Raw genomic sequence first — 16,480 nt, forward strand, 5'->3', positions numbered from 1 at the left:
AGAGTGTCAGGACAGGATTGTCTGCACCGATACATTGTAATAAAGTGTCCGGACAGGATTGCCTGCACCGATGCATTGTAACAGAGTGTCAGGACAGGATTGCCTGCACCGATGCATTGTAATAAAGTGTCCGGACAGGATTGCCTGCACCGATACATTGTAACAGAGTGTCAGGACAGGATTGTCTGCACCGGTACATTGTAATAAAGTGTCAGGACAGGATTGTCTGCACCGATGCATTGTAATAAAGTGTCAGGACAGGATTGTCTGCACCGATGCATTGTAACAGAGTGTCAGGACAGGATTGCCTGCACCGATACATTGTAATAAAGTGTCAGGACAGGATTGTCTGCACCGATACATTGTAACAGAGTGTCAGGACAGGATTGCCTGCACCGATGCATTGTAATAAAGTGTCCGGACAGGATTGCCTGCACCGATACATTGTAACAAAGTGTCCGGACAGGATTGTCTGCACCGATACATTGTAATAAAGTGTCCGGACAGGATTGCCTGCACCGATACACTGTAACAGAGTGTCAGGACAGGATTGTCTGCACCGATACATTGTAACAAAGTGTCCGGACAGGATTGTCTGCACCGATACATTGTAATAAAGTGTCCGGACAGGATTGCCTGCACCGATACACTGTAACAGAGTGTCAGGACAGGATTGCCTGCACCGATACATTGTAACAAAGTGTCCGGACAGGATTGTCTGCACCGATACATTGTAATAAAGTGTCCGGACAGGATTGCCTGCACCGATACACTGTAACAGAGTGTCAGGACAGGATTGTCTGCACCGATACATTGTAACAGAGTGTCAGGACAGGATTGTCTGCACCGATACATTGCAACAAAGTGTCAGGACAGGATTGTCTGCACCGATACATTGTAACAGAGTGTCAGGACAGGATTGCCTGCACCGATGCATTGTAACAGAGTGTCAGGACAGGATTGCCTGCACCGATGCATTGTAACAGAGTGTCAGGACAGGATTGTCTGCACCGATACATTGTAATAAAGTGTCCGGACAGGATTGCCTGCACCGATGCATTGTAACAGAGTGTCAGGACAGGATTGCCTGCACCGATGCATTGTAACAGAGTGTCAGGACAGGATTGTCTGCACCGATACATTGTAATAAAGTGTCCGGACAGGATTGCCTGCACCGATACACTGTAACAGAGTGTCAGGACAGGATTGTCTGCACCGATACATTGTAACAGAGTGTCAGGACAGGATTGTCTGCACCGATACATTGCAACAAAGTGTCAGGACAGGATTGCCTGCACCGATACATTGTAACAGAGTGTCAGGACAGGATTGCCTGCACCGATGCATTGTAACAGAGTGTCAGGACAGGATTGCCTGCACCGATGCATTGTAACAGAGTGTCAGGACAGGATTGTCTGCACCGATACATTGTAATAAAGTGTCCGGACAGGATTGCCTGCACCGATACATTGTAACAGAGTGTCAGGACAGGATTGCCTGCACCGATGCATTGTAACAGAGTGTCAGGACAGGATTGTCTGCACCGATACATTGTAACAGAGTGTCAGGACAGGATTGCCTGCACCGATGCATTGTAACAGAGTGTCAGGACAGGATTGTCTGCACCGATGCATTGTAACAGAGTGTCAGGACAGGATTGCCTGCACCGATGCATTGTAACAGAGTGTCAGGACAGGATTGCCTGCACCGATGCATTGTAACAGAGTGTCAGGACAGGATTGCCTGCACCGATGCATTGTAACAGAGTGTCAGGACAGGATTGTCTGCACCGATACATTGTAATAAAGTGTCCGGACAGGATTGCCTGCACCGATACACTGTAACAGAGTGTCAGGACAGGATTGTCTGCACCGATACACTGTAACAGAGTGTCAGGACAGGATTGTCTGCACCGATACACTGTAACAAAGTGTCAGGACAGGATTGTCTGCACCGATACATTGTAACAGAGTGTCAGGACAGGATTGTCTGCACCGATACACTGTAACAAAGTGTCAGGACAGGATTGTCTGCGCCGATACACTGTAACAAAGTGTCAGGACAGGATTGTCTACACCGATACACTGTAACAAAGTGTCAGGACAGGATTGTCTACACCGATACATTGTAACAAAGTGTCCGGACAGGATTGTCTGCACCGATACATTGTAACAAAGTGTCAGGACAGGATTGTCTGCACCGATACATTGTAACAGAGTGTCAGGACAGGATTGTCTACACCGATACACTGTAACAGAGTGTCAGGACAGGATTGTCTGCACCGATACACTGTAACAGAGTGTCAGGACAGGATTGTCTGCACCGATACATTGTAACAGAGTGTCAGGACAGGATTGTCTGCACCGATACACTGTAACAAAGTGTCAGGACAGGATTGTCTGCGCCGATACACTGTAACAAAGTGTCAGGACAGGATTGTCTACACCGATACACTGTAACAAAGTGTCAGGACAGGATTGCCTGCACCGATGCATTGTAACAGAGTGTCAGGACAGGATTGTCTACACCGATACATTGTAACAAAGTGTCCGGACAGGATTGTCTGCACCGATACATTGTAACAAAGTGTCAGGACAGGATTGTCTGCACCGATACATTGTAACAGAGTGTCAGGACAGGATTGTCTACACCGATACATTGTAACAAAGTGTCAGGACAGGATTGTCTGCACCGATACATTGTAACAAAGTGTCAGGACAGGATTGCCTGCACCGATACATTGTAACAAAGTGTCCGGACAGGATTGTCTGCACCGATACATTGTAACAAAGTGTCCGGACAGGATTGTCTGCACCGATACATTGTAACAAAGTGTCAGGACAGGATTGCCTGCACCGATGCATTGTAACAGAGTGTCAGGACAGGATTGCCTGCACCGATGCATTGTAACAGAGTGTCAGGACAGGATTGCCTGCACCGATACATTGTAACAAAGTGTCAGGACAGGATTGTCTGCACCGATGCATTGTAACAGAGTGTCAGGACAGGATTGTCTGCACCGATACATTGTAACAAAGTGTCAGGACAGGATTGTCTGCACCGATACATTGCAACAAAGTGTCAGGACAGGATTGTCTGCACCGATACATTGTAACAGAGTGTCAGGACAGGATTGCCTGCACCGATACATTGTAACAAAGTGTCAGGACAGGATTGTCTGCACCGATGCATTGTAACAGAGTGTCAGGACAGGATTGTCTGCACCGATACATTGTAACAAAGTGTCAGGACAGGATTGTCTGCACCGATGCATTGTAACAGAGTGTCAGGACAGGATTGCCTGCACCGATACATTGTAACAAAGTGTCAGGACAGGATTGTCTGCACCGATGCATTGTAACAGAGTGTCAGGACAGGATTGTCTGCACCGATACATTGTAACAAAGTGTCAGGACAGGATTGTCTGCACCGATACATTGTAACAGAGTGTCAGGACAGGATTGTCTACACCGATACACTGTAACAGAGTGTCAGGACAGGATTGTCTGCACCGATACACTGTAACAGAGTGTCAGGACAGGATTGTCTGCACCGATACATTGTAACAGAGTGTCAGGACAGGATTGTCTGCACCGATACATTGTAACAGAGTGTCAGGACAGGATTGTCTGCACCGATACACTGTAACAAAGTGTCAGGACAGGATTGTCTGCGCCGATACACTGTAACAAAGTGTCAGGACAGGATTGTCTACACCGATACACTGTAACAAAGTGTCCGGACAGGATTGTCTGCACCGATACATTGTAACAAAGTGTCAGGACAGGATTGTCTACACCGATACATTGTAACAAAGTGTCCGGACAGGATTGTCTGCACCGATACATTGTAACAAAGTGTCAGGACAGGATTGTCTGCACCGATACATTGTAACAGAGTGTCAGGACAGGATTGTCTACACCGATACATTGTAACAAAGTGTCAGGACAGGATTGTCTGCACCGATACATTGTAACAAAGTGTCAGGACAGGATTGCCTGCACCGATACATTGTAACAAAGTGTCCGGACAGGATTGTCTGCACCGATACATTGCAACAAAGTGTCAGGACAGGATTGTCTGCACCGATGCATTGTAACAGAGTGTCAGGACAGGATTGTCTGCACCGATACATTGCAACAAAGTGTCAGGACAGGATTGTCTGCACCGATACATTGCAACAAAGTGTCAGGACAGGATTGTCTGCACCGATACACTGTAACGAGTCTCTAGCTGAGAGAAGTGCTTGGTGCTTGGTCTCATTCCTTCACAGCACACAGAGATCTGGAAGGTGGTGAAGACTTGAAGCGCAGTGTCAGGAGGCTTCACACTCCCGCACTGCATGCCTTATTTACATGGGACTGCGGAACCTTATATTTAGCCATCACATTGGAATGTGACTGTTGCCGCAACGTCCCGCGAGCGCTGATCGGACATTACCAGCGTTGCTTCCTCGCATTGTGAGGGGTCCTGGCTCCAGAGCAGCCTGTGGGGCAGCGGCTGAATAGCCATTGTGTCCCTGCGCCCATCGCTGGCGCCTGGCACGTCCCCCGTGATGGAGCCCCTAATAACTGAGATAAGAGTCCGGTCTGCAGGAGTGATTGTCCAGGACAGAGCCTTCTGGGAGTTGTAGTACTCAGATTGCTCACAATGCTGGGGGCATAGTATTGTGAGGGGGGCACCCTGTCCCGGGCTGTGCCCCGTGCTGCTGGCATCGTGCTGAGCCGCCATCTGTACAGGAAGAGGTGACGAGCTGACAATGGCAGTGTTTCCTGACGAGACCCCCAGACTGGCAGCCGAAGCACGCAGGAAAAGCCCCCATGGCACATTGTCTGCACCAAGCTCAAAACCTCAGGATCAGATCCCCCGATAACAGTGGAGGGGACCCCGAAAACACATACAGACCCCATTAATCTGCCTAAGTCTCCGGTCACATTGTTACGTATTCTACTCAGTGATTGTGTCTCCTGGGAAAGCTGGGTGACAACACATGTGCCCTCATCACAGCTCCTCTAAGGGTTGACACCCATCCCCCCCACTCCGTCAGGAGGAGCTGGGTGATACGTGGCCATAATTCCAGCTCTCATGAGGGCAGTAGTCCTGGAAAATGGTGATAGTCACACAACCACCATCCCTGCCTGAGCCGCCAACATGGCGCCATATGCAGACACCCGACTAATGCTGCTCTTCTCCCCGTGATGCAGGCGCTACGTGCTCAGGATATCAGATGACATCGGGAATTTTGGGGACGTGCGGCTGCCGATTCTGGGATGTCTGGGACTGTCCTGGATCGTCGTCTTCCTCTGCCTCATTAGAGGTGTTAAATCCTCTGGAAAAGTGAGTGACCCAGTACTTCCCCAGCCACGCGCATCCCCGCTCACTTCCCCCCCAGCCACGTGCATCCCCGCTCACTGCCCCCCAGCCACGCGCATCCCCGCTCACTGCCCCCCAGCCACGCGCACCCCCGCTCACTGCCCCCCAGCCACGCGCATCCCCGCTCACTTCCCCCCCAGCCATGTGCATCCCCGCTCACTGCCCCCCAGCCACGCGCATCCCCGCTCACTGCCCCCCAGCCACGTGCATCCCCGCTCACTGCCCCCCAGCCACGCGCATCCCCGCTCACTGCCCCCCAGCCACGCGCACCCCCGCTCACTGCCCCCCAGCCACGCGCATCCCCGCTCACTTCCCCCCCAGCCACGTGCACCCCTTCTTACTGCCACTTGTATCTCCTCTTACTGTCCCCCAGCCACGTGCACCCCCTGTTACTGCCCCAACCATGTGCACCACTTCTTACTCCCCCCAGCCACGTGCACCCTTCCTACTGCCCCAGCCACGTGCACCTCCTTCTTAGTGTCCCAGTGACTTGCACCTCCGCTTACTGCCCCCAGCCATGTGCACCCCCTCTTGCTGCCACTAGTAGCCCCTCTTACAGTCCCCCAGCCACGTGCACCCCCTGTGACTACCCCCAACTATGTGCACATCCTCTTACTGTCCCAGTGACGTGCACCCCCTACTTCTGCCTCCAGTCACATGCACTTCCTCTTGCGAATCCCAGTCACATGCATCCCCTTTTGTGGACCCCAGTCACATGCACCCCCTTGTGCGAAACCCAGTTATGTGTACCCTTCCCTTCACCCCTGTGCCACATACCTCCACTTTCTGTTTTCTTCTCTTGCAGGTGGTCTACTTCACAGCCACATTCCCATATGTGGTGCTTACCATCCTCTTTGTCCGTGGTATCACCCTGGAAGGGGCTATGGATGGGATCATGTATTACCTGACCCCGCAGTGGGACAAGATTCTGGACGCTAAGGTGAATATTCTCCCACGTGTAATCGGCCTCTCCATAGTGTATTTTGCTCCCCTGCGGTATAATCTGTCCCCACCCCTCGCAGTGTAAAGATGCCTCCCGCGGTGTCATCTGCATCTCCACGGTGTAATCTGCCACCCCTCCTGCTGTGTAATCTGCCCCACAGGTGTTGGGTGACATGATGCGGAGGTGACAGAGTCTGCTGGCCTCAGTGACTCTCAGATCAGGGAAATGCTGTAGATATAGTATATCTTCACTTCAGCAAAGCATTTGAAGCAAAGCAACTCTACCATTCTATGATTCTAAAAGGCTCAATGAGTGATGACTCTGATGCCATAGCGCCACCTGGTGGCCACAAACCAGTGCAGCGCCAACAGAGTCTAAGAACATATCACTACAGCACGTGTCTTGGCTCCGACATCATCATCAGATGTCAGGACTGATGTGTGATGTTCTGCAGGGTCCTGCACATCGGGCACAATGTGAATAATGGCAAGCAGTCATCCAAAAGTGACCATTGCTAACCATAGGCTTCTGTTCTGTGTCTACAGGTTTGGGGGGATGCAGCTTCCCAGATTTTCTACTCATTAGGATGTGCATGGGGAGGACTCATTACAATGGCGTCTTACAACAAATTCCACAACAACTGTTACAGGTATGACGATTGTGTCTGTGCGGCTGCATGCTGTGAGATGGGGTTGCAGCTGCAGATTGCCTTCTGTCTGTGGGGCTGCATGCTGTGAGATGGGGGTGCAGCTGCAGATTTCCTTCTGTCTGTGGGGCTGCATGCTGTGAGATGGGGTTGCAGCTGCAGATTGCCTTCTGTCTGTGGGGCTGCATGCTGTGAGATGGGGGTGCAGCTGCAGATTGTCTTCTGTCTGTGGGGCTGCATGCTGTGAGATGGGGTGTGCAGCTGCAGATTGCCTTCTGTCTGTGGGGCTGCATGTTGTGAGATGGGGGGTGCAGCTGCAGATTGCCTTCTGTCTGTGGGGCAGCATGCTGTGAGATGGGGGTGCAGCTGCAGATTTCCTTCTGTCTGTGGGGCTGCATGCTGTGAGATGGGGGTGCAGCTGCAGATTGCCTTCTGTCTGTGGGGCTGCATGCTGTGAGATGGGGGGTGCAGCTGCAGATTGCCTTCTGTCTGTGGGGCTGCATGCTGTGAGATGGGGGGTGCAGCTGCAGATTTCCTTCTGTGTGTGGGGCAGCATGCTGTGAGATGGGGGGTGCAGCTGCAGATTGCCTTCTGTCTGTGCGGCTGCATGCTGTGAGATGGGTGTGCAGCTGCAGATTGCCTTCTGTGTGTGGGGCTGCATGCTGTGAGATGGGGGGTGCAGCTGCAGATTGCCTTCTGTGTGTGGGGCTGCATGCTGTGAGATGGGGGTGCAGCTGCAGATTGTCTTCTGTCTGTGGGGCTGCATGCTGTGAGATGGGGGGTGCAGCTGCAGATTGCCTTCTGTCTGTGGGGCTGCATGCTGTGAGATGGGGGGTGCAGCTGCAGATTGCCTTCTGTGTGTGGGGCTGCATGCTGTGAGATGGGGGTGCAGCTGCAGGTTGCCTTCTGTCTGTGGGGCTGCATGCTGTGAGATGGGGGGTGCAGCTGCAGATTGTCTTCTGTCTGTGGGGCTGCATGCTGTGATGAGATGGGGGTGCAGCTGCAGATTGCCTTCTGTCTGTGGGGCTGCATGCTGTGAGATGGGGGTGCAGCTGCAGGTTGCCTTCTGTCTGTGGGGCTGCATGCTGTGAGATGGGGGGTGCAGCTGCAGATTTCCTTCTGTCTGTGGGGCTGCATGCTGTGAGATGGGGGTGCAGCTGCAGATTGCCTTCTGTGGGGCTGCATGCTGTGAGATGGGGGGTGCAGCTGCAGATTGCCTTCTGTCTGTGGGGCTGCATGCTGTGAGATGGGTGTGCAGCTGCAGATTGCCTTCTGTGTGTGGGGCTGCATGCTGTGAGATGGGGGGTGCAGCTGCAGATTGCCTTCTGTCTGTGGGGCTGCATGCTGTGAGATGGGGGGTGCAGCTGCAGATTGCCTTCTGTGTGTGGGGCTGCATGCTGTGAGATGGGGGTGCAGCTGCAGATTGTCTTCTGTCTGTGGGGCTGCATGCTGTGAGATGGGGGGTGCAGCTGCAGATTGCCTTCTGTCTGTGGGGCTGCATGCTGTGAGATGGGGGGTGCAGCTGCAGATTGCCTTCTGTCTGTGGGGCTGCATGCTGTGAGATGGGGGTGCAGCTGCAGGTTGCCTTCTGTCTGTGGGGCTGCATGCTGTGAGATGGGGGGTGCAGCTGCAGATTTCCTTCTGTCTGTGGGGCTGCATGCTGTGAGATGGGGGGTGCAGCTGCAGATTGTCTTCTGTCTGTGGGGCTGCATGCTGTGATGAGATGGGGGTGCAGCTGCAGATTGCCTTCTGTCTGTGGGGCTGCATGCTGTGAGATGGGGGTGCAGCTGCAGGTTGCCTTCTGTCTGTGGGGCTGCATGCTGTGAGATGGGGGGTGCAGCTGCAGATTTCCTTCTGTCTGTGGGGCTGCATGCTGTGAGATGGGGGTGCAGCTGCAGATTGCCTTCTGTGGGGCTGCATGCTGTGAGATGGGGGGTGCAGCTGCAGATTGCCTTCTGTCTGTGGGGCTGCATGCTGTGAGATGGGGGGTGCAGCTGCAGATTTCCTTCTGTCTGTGGGGCTGCATGCTGTGAGATGGGGGGTGCAGCTGCAGATTGTCTTGTCTGTGGGGCTGCATGCTGTGAGATGGGGGGTGCAGCTGCAGATTGTCTTGTCTGTGGGGCTGCATGCTGTGAGATGGGGGGTGCAGCTGCAGATTGTCTTCTGTCTGTGGGGCTGCATGCTGTGAGATGGGGGGTGCAGCTGCAGATTGCCTTCTGTCTGTGGGGCTGCATGCAGTGAGATGGGGGGTGCAGCTGCAGATTGTCTTCTGTCTGTGGGGCTGCATGCAGTGAGATGGGGGGTGCAGCTGCAGATTGCCTTCTGTGGGGCTGCATGCAGTGAGATGGGGGGTGCAGCTGCAGATTGTCTTCTGTCTGTGGGGCTGCATGCTGTGAGATGGGGGGTGCAGCTGCAGATTGTCTTCTGTCTGTGGGGCTGCATGCTGTAACCGAGATAGCGCCACTTCTTTTCTCTCTGTGTTTGTCAAACTACATTCAGTGAGAGCGGAGTGGGATGCAGTGGCAGCTAGTCTCCACATTTGGTGAATAAGATACTATAAAAATGGAGGGCATGCAGCTACAGATTCTCTATTCTTGTCTGTTGAGGTTCATGCTTGAGAAAGGAAGTCTGAGACCACATGCGTGAACAGGCTGCAGCTTCTTTATTTGTAATAGTGCGTATTGTGAGGTGGGCTGCAGCTGCAACTTCTATTCAAGGCTGTATGTTGTGAGAGTGGAGGAGGGGGATGCTGCTGCAGTTTCTCTCTGTAAGGCCCTGTACAGGAAAAACCAGTACTGTTGAGATCCGTGTCTGTGTGCCTTCCGTATGTACGTATGTGACATCCGTGTATCCGTTTTCTGTCCTTGATCCGTGTTTCACATTTGTGTGCTGTCCGTGTGACATGTACTGGCGCCTGGGGAGAAGTGGTACAGTTCGTGCATATCCCAGGGACCGTCGGCTGATGGCAACTCTCGTCATTGCCTCCTGGTTGTGAGCTTCCGAGTAATTTTCATAACCAGCAGATGGAAAGGCGACGCCTGTGGTCTGATGTTAATAATCTGGGAAAGAGGACAATACCCCATAAGGTTCCCAGGCTAATAATAACAGCTCACAGCTGTTTGCTTAGCCTTTCTTGGTGAATTTACGGGGGACTCTAGGAAAAAAATGATGTAAGGTCCCCCTATAAATTGTAACTGGCAAAGGCTAAACAGCTGTGGGTTGATTTTAATAGCCTGGGAAGGTATCCGAGATATTGCCCCTCCCACCCCAGGCTACCAACATCAGCCCCAGCCACCCCAGAAATGGCGCATCCATCAGACACGCCAAATTTGGCTCTTAGCCTTGCTCTTCCCACTTGCCCTTCGGCGGTGGCAAGTGGGCTAATGGGGTTGGGGTTGATGTCACCTTTGTATTCTGAGGTGACATCAAGCCCAGGGGTTAGTAATAGAGAGGCATAAGACATCCTCATTACTAACCCCATAAGTTATACTCTAAATAAACACACAGCCAGAATAACGTCCTTTATTTTAAATAATTCAAAACACAATTTCCCCTTTTTATTTAAAAATAAGTGTTATTCTAATCTTACACCTAATCCATTGAAACCCTTGTCACCTGTATAAAAATAAAAAACAATAAACAACCATACCCCTCACCTGTCAGACGTGAAGATAATCCACTGATTCCCGTGTCCCCTGTAAAAAAAAAAAAAATATAAGCAACCATATCCCTCACCTGTCTGACGTCAAGATAATCCTCCGGTACCCGTGTCTCTTGTAAAAAAAATAAAAAATATTAAACAATCATATCCCTCATCTGTCTGACGTGAAGGTAATGGGCAGTACGGTGGCTCAGTGGATAGCACTGCAGCGCTGGAGTCCTGGGTTCGAATTCCACCAAGGACAACATCTGCATCTGTTCTCCCCGTGTTTGCGTGGGTCTCCTCCGGGTTCTCCGGTTTCCTCCCACAGTCCAAAGACTGATAGGGAATTTAGATTGTGAGCCCCATCGGGGACAGTGATGATAATGTGTGCAAACTGTAAAGCGCTGCGGAATATGTTAGCGCTATATAAAAATGAAGATTATTGTTTAATGAAGATTATTAATGCATACGATCCCATGCTGTAATCTATCTCTGCAATATCTGGTTTAGTGCCATGATGTGACCGTCCATCTTGAAAACCAGGACAGAATGAGCTGCTGCGAGAGCAGCTTCAGTGACATGCGGTGACTTTGAGAAGGAAGGATACAGCTAAGGCTGTGAGAGGAGAGAAGGGGGATGCAGCTGCAGATCCTCTATCTGTATCTGAGGCTGCTTGCTGTGACAGGGGAGGAGGGGGTGACCATTGTCTGATGTGCATGTTGTTGCGTCTGATGGAGGACTCCTGGATAACGCAGCTGTGTGTGGGGGTCCTGATGCTCTTCCGCAGCTGCAGGCTCTTGTTAGGATTGCTGTGCTTCATGGCGTCATCTCCCCTCCCTCACTTTCTGTTTCCAGGGACAGTATCATTATCAGCATCACTAACTGCGCCACCAGTGTCTATGCTGGATTCGTCATCTTCTCCATCCTGGGCTTCATGGCAAATCACCTCGGGGTAGATGTCTCCAAAGTGGCCGACCACGGGCCCGGTCTGGCATTTGTGGCGTATCCGGAAGCCCTGACCCTGCTGCCAATCTCCCCTCTGTGGTCCATACTGTTCTTCTTCATGCTCATCCTCCTGGGACTCGGGACACAGGTACTCGCCTAGTGATACATGAGAATGGCGTCACCTGGCGCTCGCGGTGGCTCTGCTCATTACCTGTCTCCTAACCTGTCGCCTTCAGTTCTGTCTGCTGGAAACTCTGGTCACCGCCATCGTGGACGAGATTGGAAACAACTGGATCATCCGCTGGAAGACGGTAGTGACGCTGGGGGTGGCCGTGGTTGGTTTCCTGCTGGGAATCCCGCTGACTACTCAGGTGAGCGCTTGGGGTGTTGTGCTGTGCCGGCTGATGGGTGGGTAGTGATGATGGGAGAGTATTCCAGTGACGGCTGCTTCCTGCCTCCAGGCCGGCATCTACTGGCTGCTGCTGATGGATAATTACGCCGCCAGCTTCTCCCTGGTCATCATCTCCTGCATCATGTGTGTCACCATCATGTACATCTACGGTGAGTGCCAACGACGGTGAGTTCTCCCATGTCACACTCGCCGGGTATATCCTATATGCCAGCACTGGGGGTCCCATGGCTGCTCCCATGGATCTCCTCAGTCCTATGGACAGTACATGTGTAACCGCAGGACCCCTGTTCTTTTCAGCTGAGAGCCCTGGTGTGGTACTGTGCAGCAGTGATAAGTGCCGCTCACCGGGCTCTCCAAGCTCTTACCACAATAAAACAGAAAATGTATTACAATGTCCAGTTAAAGGTCCACAATGTTCATGGTACAGGTGATGTGACGGGCTGCGGTGTCATGCACAGGTCATGTGACGGGCTGCGGTGTTATATACAGGTCATGTGACGGGCTGCGGTGTCATGCACAGGTCATGTGACGGGCTGCGGTGTCATGCACAGGTCATGTGACGGGCTGCGGTGTTATATACAGGTCATGTGACGGGCTGCGGTGTTATATACAGGTCATGTGACGCGCTGCGGTGTTATATACAGGTCATGTGACGGGCTGCGGTGTTATATACAGGTCATGTGACGGGCTGCGGTGTTATATACAGGTCATGTGACGGGCTGCGGTGTTATATACAGGTCATGTGACGGGCTGCGGTGTTACATACAGGTCATGTGATGGGCTGCGGTGTAATGCACAGGTAATGTGACGGGCTGCGGTGTTATATACAGGTCATGTGACGGGCTGCAGTGTTATATACAGGTCATGTGACGGGCTGCGGTGTCGTGCACAGGTCATGTGACGGGCTGCGGTGTAATGCACAGGTAATGTGACGGGCTGCGGTGTTATATACAGGTCATGTGACGGGCTGCGGTGTTATATACAGGTCATGTGACGGGCTGCGGTGTCGTGCACAGGTCATGTGACGGGCTGCGGTGTTATATACAAGTCATCTGACGGGCTGTGGTGTTATATACAGGTCATGTGACGGGCTGCGGTGTCATGCACAGGTCATGTGACGGGCTGCGGTGTTATATACAGGTCATGTAACGCGCTGCGGTGTTATATACAGGTCATGTGACGCGCTGTGGTGTTATATACAGGTCATGTGACGCGCTGCGGTGTTATATACAGGTCATGTGACGGGCTGCGGTGTTATATACAGGTCATGTGACGGGCTGCGGTGTTATATACAGGTCATGTGACGCGCTGCGGTGTTATATACAGGTCATGTCACGCGCTGTGGTGTTATATACAGGTCATGTGACGCGCTGCGGTGTTATATACAGGTCATGTGACGGGCTGCGGTGTTATATACAGGTCATGTGACGGGCTGCGGTGTTATATACAGGTCATGTGACGCGCTGCGGTGTTATATACAGGTCATGTGACGGGCTGCGGTGTTATATACAGGTCATGTGACGCGCTGCGGTGTTATATACAGGTCATGTGACGGGCTGCGGTGTTATATACAGGTCATGTGACGCGCTGCGGTGTTATATACAGGTCATGTGACGCGCTGCGGTGTTATATACAGGTCATGTGACGCGCTGCGGTGTTATATACAGGTCATGTGACAGGCTGCGGTGTTATATACAGGTCATGTGACGGGCTGCGGTGTCGTGCACAGGTCATGTGACGGGCTGCGGTGTTATATACAGGTCATGTGACGGGCTGCGGTGTCGTGCACAGGTCATGTGACGGGCTGCGGTGTTATATACAGGTCATCTGACGGGCTGTGGTGTTATATACAGGTCATGTGACGGGCTGCAGTGTTATATACAGGTCATGTGACGGGCTGCGGTGTTATATACAGGTCATGTGACGGGCTGCGGTGTTATATACAGGTCATGTGACGGGCTGCGGTGTTATATACAGGTCATGTGACGGGCTGCGGTGTCGTGCACAGGTCATGTGACGGGCTGCGGTGTTATATACAGGTCATCTGACGGGCTGTGGTGTTATATACAGGTCATGTGACGGGCTGCAGTGTTATATACAGGTCATGTGACGGGCTGCGGTGTTATATACAGGTCATGTGACGGGCTGCGGTGTTATATACAGGTCATGTGACGGGCTGCGGTGTTATATACAGGTCATGTGACGGGCTGCGGTGTTATATACAGGTCATGTGACGGGCTGCGGTGTTATATACAGGTCATGTGACGGGCTGCGGTGTCGTGCACAGGTCATGTGACGGGCTGCGGTGTTATATACAGGTCATCTGACGGGCTGCGGTGTTATATACAGGTCATGTGACGGGCTGCAGTGTTATATACAGGTCATGTGACGGGCTGCGGTGTTATATACAGGTCATGTGACGGGCTGCGGTGTTATATACAGGTCATGTGACGGGCTGCGGTGTTATATACAGGTCATGTGACGGGCTGCGGTGTTATATACAGGTCATGTGACGGGCTGCGGTGTTATATACAGGTCATGTGACGGGCTGTGGTGTTATATACAGGTCATGTGACGGGCTGCGGTGTCGTGCACAGGTCATGTGACGGGCTGCGGTGTTATATACAGGTCATCTGACGGGCTGTGGTGTCGTGCACAGGTCATGTGACGGGCTGCGGTGTTATATACAGGTCATCTGACGGGCTGCGATGTTATATACAGGTCATGTGACGGGCTGCGGTGTTATATACAGGTCATGTGACGGCTGCGGTGTTATATACAGGTCATGTGACGGCTGCGGTGTTATATACAGGTCATGTGACGGGCTGCGGTGTTATATACAGGTCATGTGACGGGCTGGGGTGTTATATACAGGTCATGTGACGGGCTGGGGTGTTATATACAGGTCATGTGACGGGCTGGGGTGTTATATACAGGTCATGTGACGGGCTGCGGTGTTATATACAGGTCATGTGACGGGCTGCGGTGTTATATACAGGTCATGTGACGGGCTGCGGTGTTATATACAGGTCATGTGACGGGCTGGGGTGTTATATACAGGTCATGTGACGGGCTGCGGTGTTATATACAGGTCATGTGACGGGCTGCGGTGTTATATACAGGTCATGTGACGGGCTGCGGTGTTATATACAGGTCATGTGACGGGCTGCGGTGTTATATACAGGTCATGTGACGGCTGCGGTGTTATATACAGGTCATGTGACGGGCTGCGGTGTTATATACAGGTCATGTGACGGGCTGCGGTGTTATATACAGGTCATGTGACGGGCTGGGGTATTATATACAGGTCATGTGACGGGCTGCGATGTTATATACAGGTCATGTGACGGGCTGCGGTGTTATATACAGGTCATGTGACGGGCTGGGGTATTATATACAGGTCATGTGACGGGCTGCGATGTTATATACAGGTCATGTGACGGGCTGCGGTGTTATATACAGGTCATGTGACGGGCTGGGGTGTTATATACAGGTCATGTGACGGGCTGCGGTGTTATATACAGGTCATGTGACGGGCTGCGGTGTTATATACAGGTCATGTGACGGGCTGCGGTGTTATATACAGGTCATGTGACGGCTGCGGTGTTATATACAGGTCATGTGACGGGCTGCGGTGTTATATATAGGTCATGTGACGGGCTGGGGTGTTATATACAGGTCATGTGACGGGCTGGGGTGTTATATACTGGTCATGTGACGGGCTGGGGTGTTATATACAGGTCATGTGACGGGCTGGGGTGTTATATACAGGTCATGTGACGGGCTGGGGTGTTATATACAGGTCATGTGACGGGCTGCGGTGTTATATACAGGTCATGTGACGGGCTGCGGTGTTATATACAGGTCATGTGACGGGCTGCGGTGTTATATACAGGTCATGTGACGCGCTGCGGTGTTATATACAGGTCATGTGACGGGCTGCGGTGTTATATACAGGTCATGTGACGGGCTGCGGTGTTATATACAGGTCATGTGACGGGCTGCGGTGTTATATCGATCCTGTCTTCTCTTTTATCTTTTCCAGGACACCGGAATTACTTCAAGGACATAGAGATGATGTTGGGGTTCCCTCCTCCCCTCTTCTTCCAGATCTGCTGGCGATTCTTTTCTCCGGCTATCATATTTGTAAGTTCACCATAGGGCATCATTCACCGGATCTTGGTGGAGGGAGGAAGCGATAATATCGGTGTGACATAAAATCAGAATATATCATCACAAAGTGAATCTATTTCAGTTCTCCAATACAGACAGTGACTCTCCTGTATTCTATAGAGTCATTACACACAGAGTGATCTATCTCACATGTTTATTTCTGGTAATGCTGATGATTATGGCTTACAGCCAATGAAAACCCAAAAGTCATTCTCTCAGTACATTAGAATACTTTATAACACGAGCTTGAAAAATGATTGTAAAATCTGAAATGTCGTCCTACTGAGATGTATGATCAGTAAATGCCCTCAATACTTGGTCGGGCTTCTTCTGCATCAATTTCTG

The 16,480-nt window shown here is 51.7% G+C and overlaps 1 protein-coding gene across 10 annotated transcripts in view; it reads left to right on the top strand.

Annotated features, from left to right (window-relative positions):
* Window positions 1-16,480, top strand: part of SLC6A9 (solute carrier family 6 member 9) — a 280,632-nt gene that overhangs the window by 246,264 nt on the left and 17,888 nt on the right. For all 10 annotated transcript variants that reach the window (XM_073564874.1, XM_073564871.1, XM_073564875.1 and 7 more), the window contains 7 exons: window positions 5,205-5,337; window positions 6,179-6,313; window positions 6,862-6,965; window positions 11,461-11,698; window positions 11,787-11,921; window positions 12,012-12,111; window positions 16,008-16,108. In XM_073564874.1, the coding sequence (XP_073420975.1) occupies window positions 5,205-5,337; window positions 6,179-6,313; window positions 6,862-6,965; window positions 11,461-11,698; window positions 11,787-11,921; window positions 12,012-12,111; window positions 16,008-16,108 (946 nt within the window). The remainder of the gene's footprint in view (window positions 1-5,204; window positions 5,338-6,178; window positions 6,314-6,861; window positions 6,966-11,460; window positions 11,699-11,786; window positions 11,922-12,011; window positions 12,112-16,007; window positions 16,109-16,480) is intronic.

The sequence above is a fragment of the Dendrobates tinctorius genome, unplaced genomic scaffold (assembly GCF_039654945.1).
Source record: "Dendrobates tinctorius isolate UK_male_01 unplaced genomic scaffold, ASM3965494v1 ptg000497l, whole genome shotgun sequence".
NCBI classification, from domain to species: domain Eukaryota; kingdom Metazoa; phylum Chordata; class Amphibia; order Anura; family Dendrobatidae; genus Dendrobates; species Dendrobates tinctorius.